Genomic DNA, 12,977 nt, shown 5'->3' with positions numbered 1-12,977 from the left:
GAGCAATGAATTCGGGTGGTTTGATCGCCTGCAGGTTGAATCCGTCCGGCTTTCGGTTCAAGGGAGGTGGTTTGGTCGGGCCGAGATTCCACGCACCATCTCGGCGCGGTACCTTGCGGTCCTGGGCCCGATGACCGAGGCTCGCTCGTTCGGAACCCCGTCCCCGCGAGGGGGCACCGTTCCGCTTCCTCCCACTCGCCCTTGAACCGGACTGGACGCCTCGCCCGCCAAGGCCTGGACTCGACCGTGCAGGGCGGGGCCAAGCCCGAATCGGCACCGACGCTTCGAAGAGAAGCGACGCCGCATCGATCCGCGCCGGGCCTCGCATCCAACAAAGCACACCGCGCCCCGAGTGCTCGCATCGGCTATCCGTCGCCCTAACCGCTAACCCGGTTACCGTCGATGCTTCACCTGCATGCTCACACGCATACGCTACCCCTTTCACCCTCACAAAACCCGGCGTTCCAACGCCGTCCATCCATTCCACCAACGCACTCCCTGTTACACACCACACCTCTCGCGCACACTCGCTGTTCGCACACCTCGGTCCACACCTCTCCTCCGTTACGTCCTCCGTAACACTCACCATGGGCGTGCACTCTTGCATCCACCCACTAACGCGCTCAGATGGGCTTTCCCACACTCGCGCTACCACCAACTCAGGTGTACTTCCTCGCACACGTTCCACCACCACCTTACTCTCCGTGTCACACTCACCCTCGCACGTACACTCTGTATCGCTCTCACTCCCTGTGTCACACTCCGTACACCCCGACGTGCATTCTCGCTCGCACTCGGTCTCACACTCGCGCTTCGAAACACGCTCACCCCTTGACGCACACTGTTTTTTCACACGCGTGCCATTTCCACTCACACGGGACCCTTCACCAACGCCCGGGTGCCATATTGACCCCAATCGCGCGACAATTCTTTTGTCGCCAAACATCCTTCTACAAAATCTACCCGCACAATATACAGCACGACTCACCTGGGGGATCCTTTTCTCCACGCGCACCTGCAAACTCTTTATTTGGTTAGTGAGCACATCATCATGATTTGAGCAGGGACTTTGTACATATTCCATTTCTCCCTGCAATTCCCGGGCTACCTCCGTCGTCTCTTCAATTTTAATTGTACGCACTACTGCTTTGTCTTTGTTCCCCTCGACGACCGTTGGCTTTAATAAAATTCCTTCTACCTCATCGGTCGCCGGCTTTTCCAAACCCCGTGTCGCGATTTCTACCCCGGTCCAGTTACCCGTGCTTTTCTCCACTTCGCTCAACCAGTGCTTCTCGACCCGCTTTACCTCCTCGTGCACCCGTGGGACCTGCTCGCCCAACCTGCGGTCTCTGTCCCTCTCCACTTTCCTTACTTCATATTCGGCCTGCATTTCGCCCGATATTGCTTCCATTTTATCACTCAATTTTTTACTGTTCCTGTCCAAAAGGGCCTTCATTTCAGCCATAATTAATTGCATGTCTTCCACCGTTGGTACAAAGGGCGCGGCTCTATTTGGTGCCGCTGTAACCACGTGCACGAGAGCGCCATTTTGCGCTGCGCGAGAGCGCCATTTTGCGCGCCTGAAACCTCGTGCGCGAGAGCGCCATTTTGCGCACCTGATACCCCCTCACCCACATTGCCAATGTTCTCCTCCCCTCTTTCCTCCACATACATTTCCCCGAGGTCCTGGGTCGATTCTACCCCGTCTATCTCTCCCACCGACATCCCGTCGCCTTGACCAGCCATGGCGCGATTTCAAAATTCGGGTTTTGCTTTAAAACAACACAAATTTCCAGCAGCTCCAAATTTTGACCAATATTTTTTTCCTAGATGTTTAAAAAAATTTTTGGTTCGGGCCTCGAATCTCACTCCCAGACACCAATTGTTACGGTCCGCGGTTAAGGATGTTGTTTGCCGAGCGAAGGCACCGCGACCTAACAGTTTTTCCCCGACTCACCCGATTCACCCAGACGTTGGCCGTATCGCGCCACAGCTATTCAATGTGGGAAACCTCTAAAGCGACCGAATGTAAAGAGGAAGAAGAAGAGGACGTGCGGAGGAATAACACGTTTTATTAATTATTTTCACAAGCCAAAGCAAAGAGAGCAGTTGGTTATATACAGAAAATGGAAGGAGCAGGCACACAGTGAAATCTTTAGCTTACCTATACAAGCTTAATTAATAAACCCCAGGACAACGTTGAAGACAGACGGACGATCACACTTACACGAGGAAATGCAGGCAGGAATGAATGGCTTGGAGATGGGTGGCTTTTAGAGGCAAGGAAGGTTCAGCGGGTACTGGGCACGGTCGGGCCAGAAGGCACCGCCGTCAAGAAGCCGAGCTTTGGTCCCAAACTGCGCGGGCGAAGTTCCTTACTCTGTACTGCTGCCTCGTGCACTCCTTGCGTTGCTTGGGTCCGCTTTTCGTGCAGCGCGGCTCGGTCACACCTGCTCGTCTCCAGCGCATCTCCTGGACCCATCTCCGTAAAAGCTCATCTCGTATCTCTTTGGGGAGCGTCCCGCGGCGGGTTATATAGGCCCCGCCCTTCACCCTTTTCGAACCTTCCCCAAACGTTCTCTCTCTGCCCTCTCAAGCCAAACCCCTCGTTCTGGGTTGGATGAGCAGGGCTGACTTACTCCTCCCCTCTATGACGAGGTGGAGACCCGCCTTTCTTCTTCGGCGTTACCTCGTGCGTAATGGAGTCAAATGCAGCACAGTGGACGGCAGATGGAAATGCAGCAAAGTGCCTAAAGAGGCAATTGCAGCAAAGTGGCGAACCTGGCACTTGGAAGCTGCCATGGGGCGTCAGAGGGTGTACTCTTATTTAATTCGGTGCAATGAAGAGTCAAACCAGTGGAAAACACATCCTTAGCCTACACAGAGAATAAGGGACTAACTATTTAAAAGGATATATCGTGTCCTGTGTGTAGGTTTATGGAATTAACTAAGAGGACGAGCTGCGACCATTCTTTACATTACGAGGGTCAGTTACACACAACAAAACCATACTTTTCACATTCGTTACACTTTCTCAAAATTGTTACACTTCTCAAATCCGTTACACTTCTCAAATCCGTTACAATATGTTTGGCCACGACTGGATGGAGGTGCGAAGTCTTTCCAAGATGGCGCTTGTACCACATGACCGATGACGTCATAATTATCATTGAAATATTCTGCAGGAGGAGGCCATCCTATGGTGATATGATGAAAATTTTGTGTCAATCGGATAAAGAATTGCAGAGAAAAAAAATTCATCCTGATCGAATCAAGCGTTGTACTTGTCGAATTATGACGTCATAATTAAGGTACCGATAACATCATCATTAACATATCTTATTCCCCAAGGGGAGTACTTGACAATGAACAATGTTTCAATTTTTTTCCATGGAGCGGTTTCATAGATATAGAGGTGCAACTTTTTTCGATTTTTGCAAGACGGCGCCTGTACCACGTGACCTATGACATCATAATTATCATTAAAAAATTCTACAGGAAGCGCCGCTCATATTGCGAAAATTTTGTGACAATCGGAATAACAGGTGCAGAGGATTCTTTTTTCATACTGATCAGATCAAGCGTTTCACTTGTCGAATTATGATGTCATAATGAAGGCACCGATGACATCATCATCAACATATCATTTCCCATGGGGAGTACTCGACAATAAGGCATGTTAAATTTTTTTCCATTGAGCGGTTTGGGAGATAGAGGTGTAACGTTTTTCCAAGATGGCGTCTGTACCACATGACCTATGACGTCATAATTTTGAACAAAAATTTCCGACAGCTAGAGGAACTCCGCTAGTAAAGTTTCGTGCCAATGGGACCAACAGTGCCGATAAAAATGAATTTTAAAAATGCAGACATGTATGCACGTACGCACGACATACGCACCCGAATGCTTAACCCTGCTTTTCCCTTCGCGGGCACAGGGTAATAACAAATTTGACTTCACTGTTCCAATAATTATGGAGGGCACTGTATCTACATCACTTTTGCTTGTGGTTTTAGACAGCAACCTCTTCCATGTGAATATTGTTGCGGATATGGGATTTACATCCATCCATATCCGCTTGTAAATATTCCCCTATTTCCTCATCCTTCCCAACTATCCCCAATCCCCCATTCCCTAGTCCCATTTTCTGTAAACAACACTCTGTAGACCCGACCTTCCCCTATTTCCCCCATTAAATGTCGCATCCAGGTCCACCGCATCTCACGTAGACAACTATAGGACATCTTGCTAGTTATTCTTAGTCTATGTCAGTTAAGGACTCGTTTCCATTAATTCTGACTCTTCGTTGCACCAGAATGTGATTGTATGGCACCGTTAGGAAGTTTAGGACCTCCCAATACCTCCCCGCAGCTCTTCCTCACGGTTCAACAACAACAACAACAACAACGGCGGCGGCGCGGGGAGTGTGCGTCCTCACTCCGGCTTGGTTGGTAGGGGGTGTTGGGAGTGCACCATGCCTGTCCAACGAGCCGCCATCGAGCATGTGCTCGACGGGGTTACCAGGTAGGGGCTCGCTGTCAGCTCCTCATCAAGGGCGGAGCCCGGTAACCCCCGCACCCAATAGAAGCGGCGGACCGATCCCATCTGGGGCGGAGCCAACGAGCCGAGGGCGTGTCACTCCCCGCTGAGCATGCGCAGAAAGAGGGAGGTGACGTCAGATGCGCGCTGAGCTTGAAGCAAGAAGGACGCCACCTCCGAGCGCTGTGACACCTCCCTGCATCTTTTGGACCGCGCTTTATCCTGTCCCTGAGCCAAGGTGCACCTTGTGCTATCAACCGACCTGTCCTTCCCTGCCATCAATCCCTGTGTAAGTCAGTCTTGTTCCGTTTGTCTGTGGTCTGTCTGGGAGAGATAAGATTGTGTCTAAGTGCCTATCTCTTCTGTGCTTTACCTCATTACCTTGTAATCTACCCCTTTTCTCCACCACCAATTATATCCTCCTCCGGAGGTCTTGAGAACTGTACCGCTTGCGTCGTTTCCTTTATCCCAGTCGTTGTGTCTTTTCCATCATTGATTTAGCATAGCGCGATTTGGGCCAACGTTCGAGTGGAATCGGGTGAGTTGGGGGAGAATCGGGTAAACTGTACGAACACGGCGGCCATTCCGCTCGGTCAAGCAACATCTTAAGTCGTATCCGTAACAATATCATCTTCAGGATTACTTGTGAAAGTGTGCCAATTGATTGTGATCACAACTTGTGTGAGTGTGTGTAGATTATTTTGACCATAAAAAGCAATGGAAGCATTGACGAACCAAAACTGATATCAGTCATATATCTGTTTTAATTCAGGTTCTCTACCTTTAGTGATTAATAAGATGAATTAAACACAGTACTGTACTGCAAAGAGCATTGAAATAAATCACTGAAGATAATTTAACAACAATGTTGTTGTAATGTATGATTATAATTTTTCTTTTTCTTCCTCAAATAGATGAATGGTAACCAATCCAAGTCCGAAGATTCTGCAAAGTGTTCTGATAAAGGAAAACCTCAAACGACTCCATCAACATCCTCATGTAGGTATCAGGATGATCCTAAATGTGACAAAGTGACATTATGTCTGGTTTTATTTTTTTTGTATACAAGATCGAGGCTCGTGTAAGAGCTAACATTAATGACGAAAAAAAACAAACGGACACACAAAACATACAATAAAGGGAGCGGGAGACAAGATGGGGAGAGAGGAGGAAGCACACAAGCACAACATTTGAAAGCATGGACATCAGGAGATCTGTGGGAGGGAGGGGGCTTGGGGGAAGGTGGCATGGGAAGGGGGGAGGGGTGGGAGAGGTAAAACAACACATGGACACTGCTTGGACTTACAGGAAAGAAGTCGGTATTTCAGAAAAGTGGATCTGGAGTGAATTAACGGGGGTAGAAAAAATCAAGGTTTTGGATGGGGGAAGATAGGAGATGGTGGTGAATAGATGTTTTAAAGCTGGTGCCAACTTGGGATCCTAGAATCCTGGGTTTGAATCCCGGTCGATCGCTGAATTAACGCCAGGGGCGTTTACTCAGCCTGTCATCCCTCCGAGGTTGGCAAATTGAGTACCAGTTCACTGGTAATTCCCTGTGTGTCGCAACCGCACTAATAGGGTTGGCGGCAGGAAGGGCATCCGGCCGTAAAACATTGCTTCAAAAAGGGGACCATGGTGCCCGAAAAAGGCCAACCCCCGCCCTGCGGGGAAAAATGGCCTCCAAAGGCGGTTTTTGCACACGTCACTTGAGGCGACGTTCTTTTACAGCCTACCTAGGCAATGTCAACCAGAAACAATGAAACAAAATTATCCAGGTGGGGCAGACAAACGAAAAAAAGTAAAAGCAGAGAAGAAATCACATGAAAGTTTGCAAAAAGTTACTATTATCTTCAAAAGTAAAACTAAGACTGGAGCAGCAGCGCCGGCAAGAATCAGCGGTAACGTTGGGGCTAACAACCAAAATATTTCCACCTTAAGCTAATAACCTCGTTTTTTCATCGTTATAGCGAGAGTATTTTGTTTTCGAGCCCAACACGATGCATTCACACTGACTTTGTCAAATGAATTTGGAGTCACTCCATTCCTTTTATAATATTCATTTTGTGTGTGTGTGTGTGTGTGTGTGTGTGTGTGTGTGTGTATGTGTGTGTGTGTGTGTGTGTGTGTGTGTGTGTGTGTTTGTGTGTGTGTATGTATATATGTTTGTGTGTGTGTGTGTGTATGTATGTGTGTGTTTGTATATGCATGTGTGTATATGTGTGTGTGTGTGTATATGTATGTGTGTATATGTAGGAGTTCTCCTGGATCTCTCTGATGTGGAGTGTGATGCACCAAAATGATCATGACCGTCGTTGATTTGGCTAATTATCTGTAAACAATCCGGAAGAATTCCCACGTTTTAAACACACGCCATGTTAAGCTGTGCAGAGCAGCTTAATCGGTCCTTCCACGGCATGGCATTCCTTTTACAAAATAAACAAGAAAGACAAATCAGAGATTGTAGACCCTCGCCAGGACATGTTTTGAAGGCTTTTGTGTTAAAACAAATATGGAGGCCGAACCACGTGACCGATGACGTCATCTTTTTTTTCTCTCTGCCAATTTATCCCGTGATCCTTGTGACCGAGATGACGCTCAAGAAATTTCAACTTGATCGATGAAGTTTTGTACTTGTCGAATTATGACGTCATAATGGAGGCACCTATGACATCCTCATTAACATATTTTGTTCCCCATGGAGAGTTCTTTACAATGAGCCATGTTTCAATTTTTTCTATGCAGCACTTTCGGAGAAATAGAGGTGCAAAGTTTTTCGGTTTTTCCAAGATGGCGGCCGAACCACGTGAGCAATGACGTAATCATAATTTTTTTTTCTCCACCAGTTTATGTCGACATGGCGCTCAATAAATTTAATCTTGATTGGATGAAGTTTTGTACTTGTCGAATTATGACGTCATAATGGAGGCACCTATGACATCATCATTAACATATTTTATTCCCCATGGAGAGTTCTTTACAATGAGCCATCTCCATTTTTTCTATTCAGCTCTTTGAGATGTGGAGGTGCAAAGTTTTTCGAATTTTCCAAGATGGCGGCCGAACCACGTGACATATGACGTCATAATTATCATTAAAAAAATATACAGGTGGAGTTGCACCTCTGGTGAGCATTTCCTGTCAATCGGACCAACGGTTGCAGAGAAAATCATATTTATTCTGTGCGGACAAACAGACAAACAAACAAACAAACGGACTCAAATGCAATACCCTCTCCTCTGGCGAGGGTAATTATGGAGAATGAGATTGCATTAATTATTTGTCAATGGAGCACCCAAAAGATGTAGTTGGGGCACAAATTTTTTTGGGACGATCTTCGTATAACCTGAATGATTTTGGCAAAATCAGGGCAAGGAAATGATATTTTAAACCATGACTGACTTTGAAATGAATGGATTTATGAGTCTTTATTGCTTGTTATCTTTTTCTCTCTGCAGATTCTTTGCAGTTTTACACACATCACCACCTAGGCAAAGAACCAGAAACCTTTCTTAAAATGCTGGAAGAGATATTGAAGAAACATTCTTTCTAGTTTATTGAAAATTAATAACAATAGGTAGCGCAATGGTTAAAGGGTCCATTCTGAGTACGAGCGTGACTCGGCGCGCTCCGCACACCTCACCACACGTCGTTTCAGAGGGGTAGGCATCTTTGACCATGTCTGCTTTCTCAGGGTGTGAGGGATGGTGGGAATGGTGGGTGGGGGTTTGTGGGGGTGAGAATTTATGTGGGGGTTAGAGCGGACAAAATTGGGTCTTCAGGGACTTTTGGGTCTTCAAGGTATTTAGGGTCTTTTGGGTCCTCTGGGTCTTTGTGGTATTTTGTTTCTTTGGAGTCTTTAAGGGTCTTTTGGATCTTTGGGGTCTTTAATGGTCTTCAGGGTGTTTTGGGTCTTCAGGGTGTTTTGGGTCTTCAGGGTGTTTTTGGGCTTCAGGATGTTTCGGGTCTTTTGGGTGTCTTGGGTCTTTGGGGTGTTTTGGGTCTTCAGGGGCTTTTGGGTCTTCAGGGGCTTTTGGGTCTTCAGAGTCTTTTGGTTCCTCTGAGTCTTTAAGGATCTTTGGGGTATTTTGGGTTTTCGGGGACTTTCAGGTATTTTGTGTGTTTTGGGTCTTCTGGGTATTTTGGGTCTTTTGGGTCCTTTGGGTCTTTAAGGGAGGGTATTTTGGGTATTCAGGGTCTTTAAGGTTATTTTGGGTCTTCGTGGTATTTTGGATCTTTGCGGTCTTTGAGGGTATTTGGGGTCTTCAGGGGTCTTTGTGGTATTAAGGGTCTTTGGGGACTTAATGGGTCATCAAAGGTCTGAGGGGTCTCAGCAGTCTAAATGGTCAAAAGGTATATTCCAACAGTCCATAATTAAGAGTTGACGGACTGTGTTTTAGGTGTTAATTTTATTTGAAGAAGAAGAAGACGTTTTGGTCACAAACAAACATACAAACATCACCAGATACGTTTGCTCTATTATAATAAGATGTGATGTCGGCAGTTTAAACCTCGGCCGAATCCTACCAAAGAGTTTGAAAATGGTACATACTGCCTCCTTGCTTGATGTTCAGCATTTAAAGAGGATAGAACACGAACTAAACAATTATTGTGCAGGCTTAATGGGTCCCATGGCCTCATCCTTCATTGAAGTTCCTGATAAGGGAATTCATATTTATTTATATTTAAAACACGTACTGGATATCTGATAAGTTATTGTAATCAATGACATGGCTGATCTCACTTTATCCCAATGAGCTTCCCAATTTGAGGTTCAGTCTTTAGCAGTGCACAACACAAGTCTTCCTCCATGACCAATTGACTCATCTATTTTGGTTTTATGAATGGAAGATTAGAAAGCCAGATTCTCACAACTATTTGGAAGTGAAAGGGAGGAGCATCTGAACAACCACCTTAAATATGTTCGAGTACAAATCAACCATATACATCAAATTTGAAGAAGTCTTCAGCACATGTCTTTTGAAGAACTGTCAATTATAATTTAAATAAATTCCTCTTGCACAGCAACCATTAAATCAACACTCACACTGAATGGATTTCTGGTATGTTTGAAATTGGTGTTGTTCAGATCTGGAAAATTAGAGGAAAGTTATTGATGGAGCACCCTCAAGTGTCCGAAACATTGCAGCTTTTGTGTTCATCAACCAGCACTGTTCACCCTAAAAGTGATCATTTTGATGAGTATCTGAAACAGGCCCAAATCTCCTTTGCTAATTCAGCTTTGACGCAAGTGGAGTTTCATCTCAAACACATTGAGGTCATTGACAAAGTCTCGGCATGTGCAAATCCTCACAGTGATATGTTGAGTTTATTCATGATGAAAACTATATTTAAAGGTTAGGTGACATTAATAACCCATTTGTCATGAACAAAGTAAGCCTGGAAGTTGCATTTCTTCTGGTAAACAATAAACCCCTGGATCTAGGTGTGCTGCCTCAAGGCTCATTTGACATTGAGTGTTTTTGTTTTTTTGAAAAAGTGCAAACCTTTTCCATTGGAAAAGATACTGGTCAGAAAATTGACCTTCTGGCTCCGACCAGCATCTTTTTATCGAATTGTTGATATGACGTTTGTTTGAACTGTCGTTCATGTTACCCAATGTGCAAAGTTGGACTAAACGAGGGTGTAGGGGATTGGGAGCAGTTCTTTCTCATTTTGAATGTGATGATTTGACCCACATTATTGACTGTTCTTCATTTTATGGTACATTTCACTTGTAGGCACTATCGTGATTACAACAGATGACAATGAGCAGACATCCACCCAGGAGCCATTTCGTGAAAAGAACATCGGTAATGACAAAAGCCGATTAGTGATTCATTACTGTTTATCTGAATCAGGCCAAACCAAAATCAATGAGGCTGTGAAAACCGTGGCTGAAGAAATCTTGCAACAATATAAACGTTCACAGGCTGATCATAAGAGTGTAAGTAGTTACTTTGTTCAGAGATGATCCACTTTTGCTGTTGTAAGTTGATTTTATGTGACTCGTTGATGTGGGAATGCCGAAACATTACCAGATGTTTGTGAAGATTTCACTGGTTGTAATTCAGGTGATTACGATGAGGATTACATGTATTCTTGTGAGTATGTTTATTGGAAATGGTACAAAACACATCTAATGTCCTAAAACGGTTTTCCAAATGTAGTTTCTACACAAAAACACAACTAAATGGAAGTTTTTGTGTTCTCCTGCGAGTTATTAGAAAGTTCAAGTTGATGTAATTATAACATGCAAGTTCCAGAGACATGATGCTAACCCTATGGCTAGATTACTGGGGAGGTTGGCCGGTTTTCAGAACAGGTGGTGATTAATTATAATGAGCGGGGTGATAACTTTCTAGCCCGTAATGTTGGTACTGCCTTGGTCTGTGTCTGGAAGCTTAAAAAGACAACAATAAAAATGTCATGGGGTGAACAAACATCGTAGTTGTAATGAAATTGAAAAAGCTGCTTGAAAGAATATTTGCAGTGACAGAGTGAGAGACCTTGACAACCCAGTTCAACATGGCACGACCATTTTTGAACCTCCAGAGAATATTCTTACATTGGATTCGCACATGTCCAGGATTAATTCTGAGCCAAGCTTATGGGCCAAAGTTACTCTCCGGTGGGGTGTGGGAGTAACAACAAAGAGACGAACCCAGAGATTACATGGCTGGAAGTGATTATGGAGATTTTTTAGAGGTTGCAGGTGAAACATGACAAATGGCAGAAATGGAGATTTTTCAAAAAAGCAACGGAAGCTGGGTACATGACAGTTTAATTGTTCATCATTTTATAGACATTTGACCTCAACTATAACATTATCATTGTATAATGTGTGTGTCGGCAAACTCAAAACAGCTTCCCACACAAATGATGGAAGGAAAAACAATTCCTGCAAAATAAATAAATGGGAAATGTGATGATTGTTGAAGTGAAAACCCCCATTCCACAAGGTAATGCTCAATAGGCATGTTCAGATGTTTTGTTTTTGTTTCCCTGATCGAGTAGCTGTTGGTATATCTCCAGTATCAAGTCTAAAATCGTTTTTTTTTTTCAGGCTCCAACATAAGAACGTTAGAAGTTTCGAATGCTGCATCGGCTTCTCCTGTCACGGATTATGTGAGATAACAGGAATTATGTGAGGGTGAAATTTATGAACTGACTTCAACAATGAATTATTATATAAGAACCAATCTAGCCTTAGACCTGGAACTTGTTTCCACCAGAACCTTTCTATCATCAAACCTGACTTTGCAGACTGGAACCAGGAATGTTTGTTTAGCATAACAATAATTCTGTACAATGCATGTCAGTGTATGTCAATGAACATTCAGTACCTGGTGCACAAGGAAGTGACTCGTTATTCTTTTCCTCAACCCCAAAACAACCCTTCGTTCACGAATCACCTCCCGTAACTCTTAATCCCTCATCACCGATGTAATCACCTTTTGATCCTTCATTCCTGATCTGACTGAGCCCCTTCAAACTTTCAGCCAGCTCAACAATAGTTACAATTCCCCTTTCCACCATCATAACACTCTTCCACAGAGGAAGTGTTGATGTGGGAAACATCGGCTTTACTTCGCATCCATTCCAGGGCGATTACCACACCTTTATCAACACTTAGTCGATAAACCTACAATTGGAATTGTCCACCCACACTAACTCACACTGGCCTTGATAAAGTCGAGTAATATTGCATTGTCTAAGTTTTATTAAGTGTTTTATTAAGTGTGGAAAAGATAACCTTCTCCAAACTTCCACCAATTAAGATTTTCATTCTTTCTCTCCAAATGAGTTGATAGTTGAATTACCAAAAAGGTTCCTCCTTCTCCTCCTCCTTCTCCTGAGTCCAGGTGACCCCATACCATTAAGCAACTGGGACAATTTGTGGTGGTTTATTTCGAAGGGACAATTCTCAAACTTATTTGTAACATTTTTGAACTTTATGCATTTGCAGAAATACTTAATCCCTTGATTTATTTTTCACTAAATCTACAGGTCTGCATGTTTGAAAGATAGACTGCTTTTTGGTACTTGCTATAAACCATTACAAATGATTTCTTAAAGATAAACATTGCACCTTTCAGTTGAGTTTATGGGAAAGTTCGAGATTTTTACATTGGGATTTGGTATTTGCACATAAATGGGGAATTTACGGTATTGTACTCTGCACGTGGGCAATAAAAGGACTGGCAGAGATACCTGCCCACTGACAATGTTGCATCTTCTTCTTCATAATTATACTGGAATTTGTTTGCTGCATTGCCTCTCCATTAAACAACATTGTGGTGAAGAGCTTCTCAACAAACTCAGTAATCTGCGGGATATTTGCCAGCATTGCTGTATTTTTCCAGTGGAGTGTTTCAATAACAATGCGGATCGGGAAACACATTTGTGACGGCCATTGGCATTGTTGGCAAGAGGAAAAT

The 12,977-nt window shown here is 44.3% G+C and overlaps 1 protein-coding gene across 1 annotated transcript in view; it reads left to right on the top strand.

The window, feature by feature from the left end:
- The window catches only part of LOC137421805 (uncharacterized), a 52,049-nt gene extending 39,285 nt beyond the window's left edge, over window positions 1-12,764 (top strand). The window contains exons 7-9 of the mRNA XM_078773283.1: window positions 5,454-5,538; window positions 10,278-10,483; window positions 11,603-12,764. Of these exons, the coding sequence (XP_078629409.1) occupies window positions 5,454-5,538; window positions 10,278-10,483; window positions 11,603-11,614 (303 nt within the window). The 3' untranslated portion in view covers window positions 11,615-12,764. The remainder of the gene's footprint in view (window positions 1-5,453; window positions 5,539-10,277; window positions 10,484-11,602) is intronic.
- Window positions 12,765-12,977: the final 213 nt, after the last annotated feature.

The sequence above is a fragment of the Myxine glutinosa genome, chromosome 2 (genome assembly GCF_964187855.1).
Source record: "Myxine glutinosa chromosome 2, kmMyxGlut1.1, whole genome shotgun sequence".
Taxonomy (NCBI): domain Eukaryota; kingdom Metazoa; phylum Chordata; class Myxini; order Myxiniformes; family Myxinidae; genus Myxine; species Myxine glutinosa.
The sequence above is the reverse complement of the archived record's forward strand: the minus strand, read 5'-3'. Positions and strand labels throughout refer to the sequence as shown.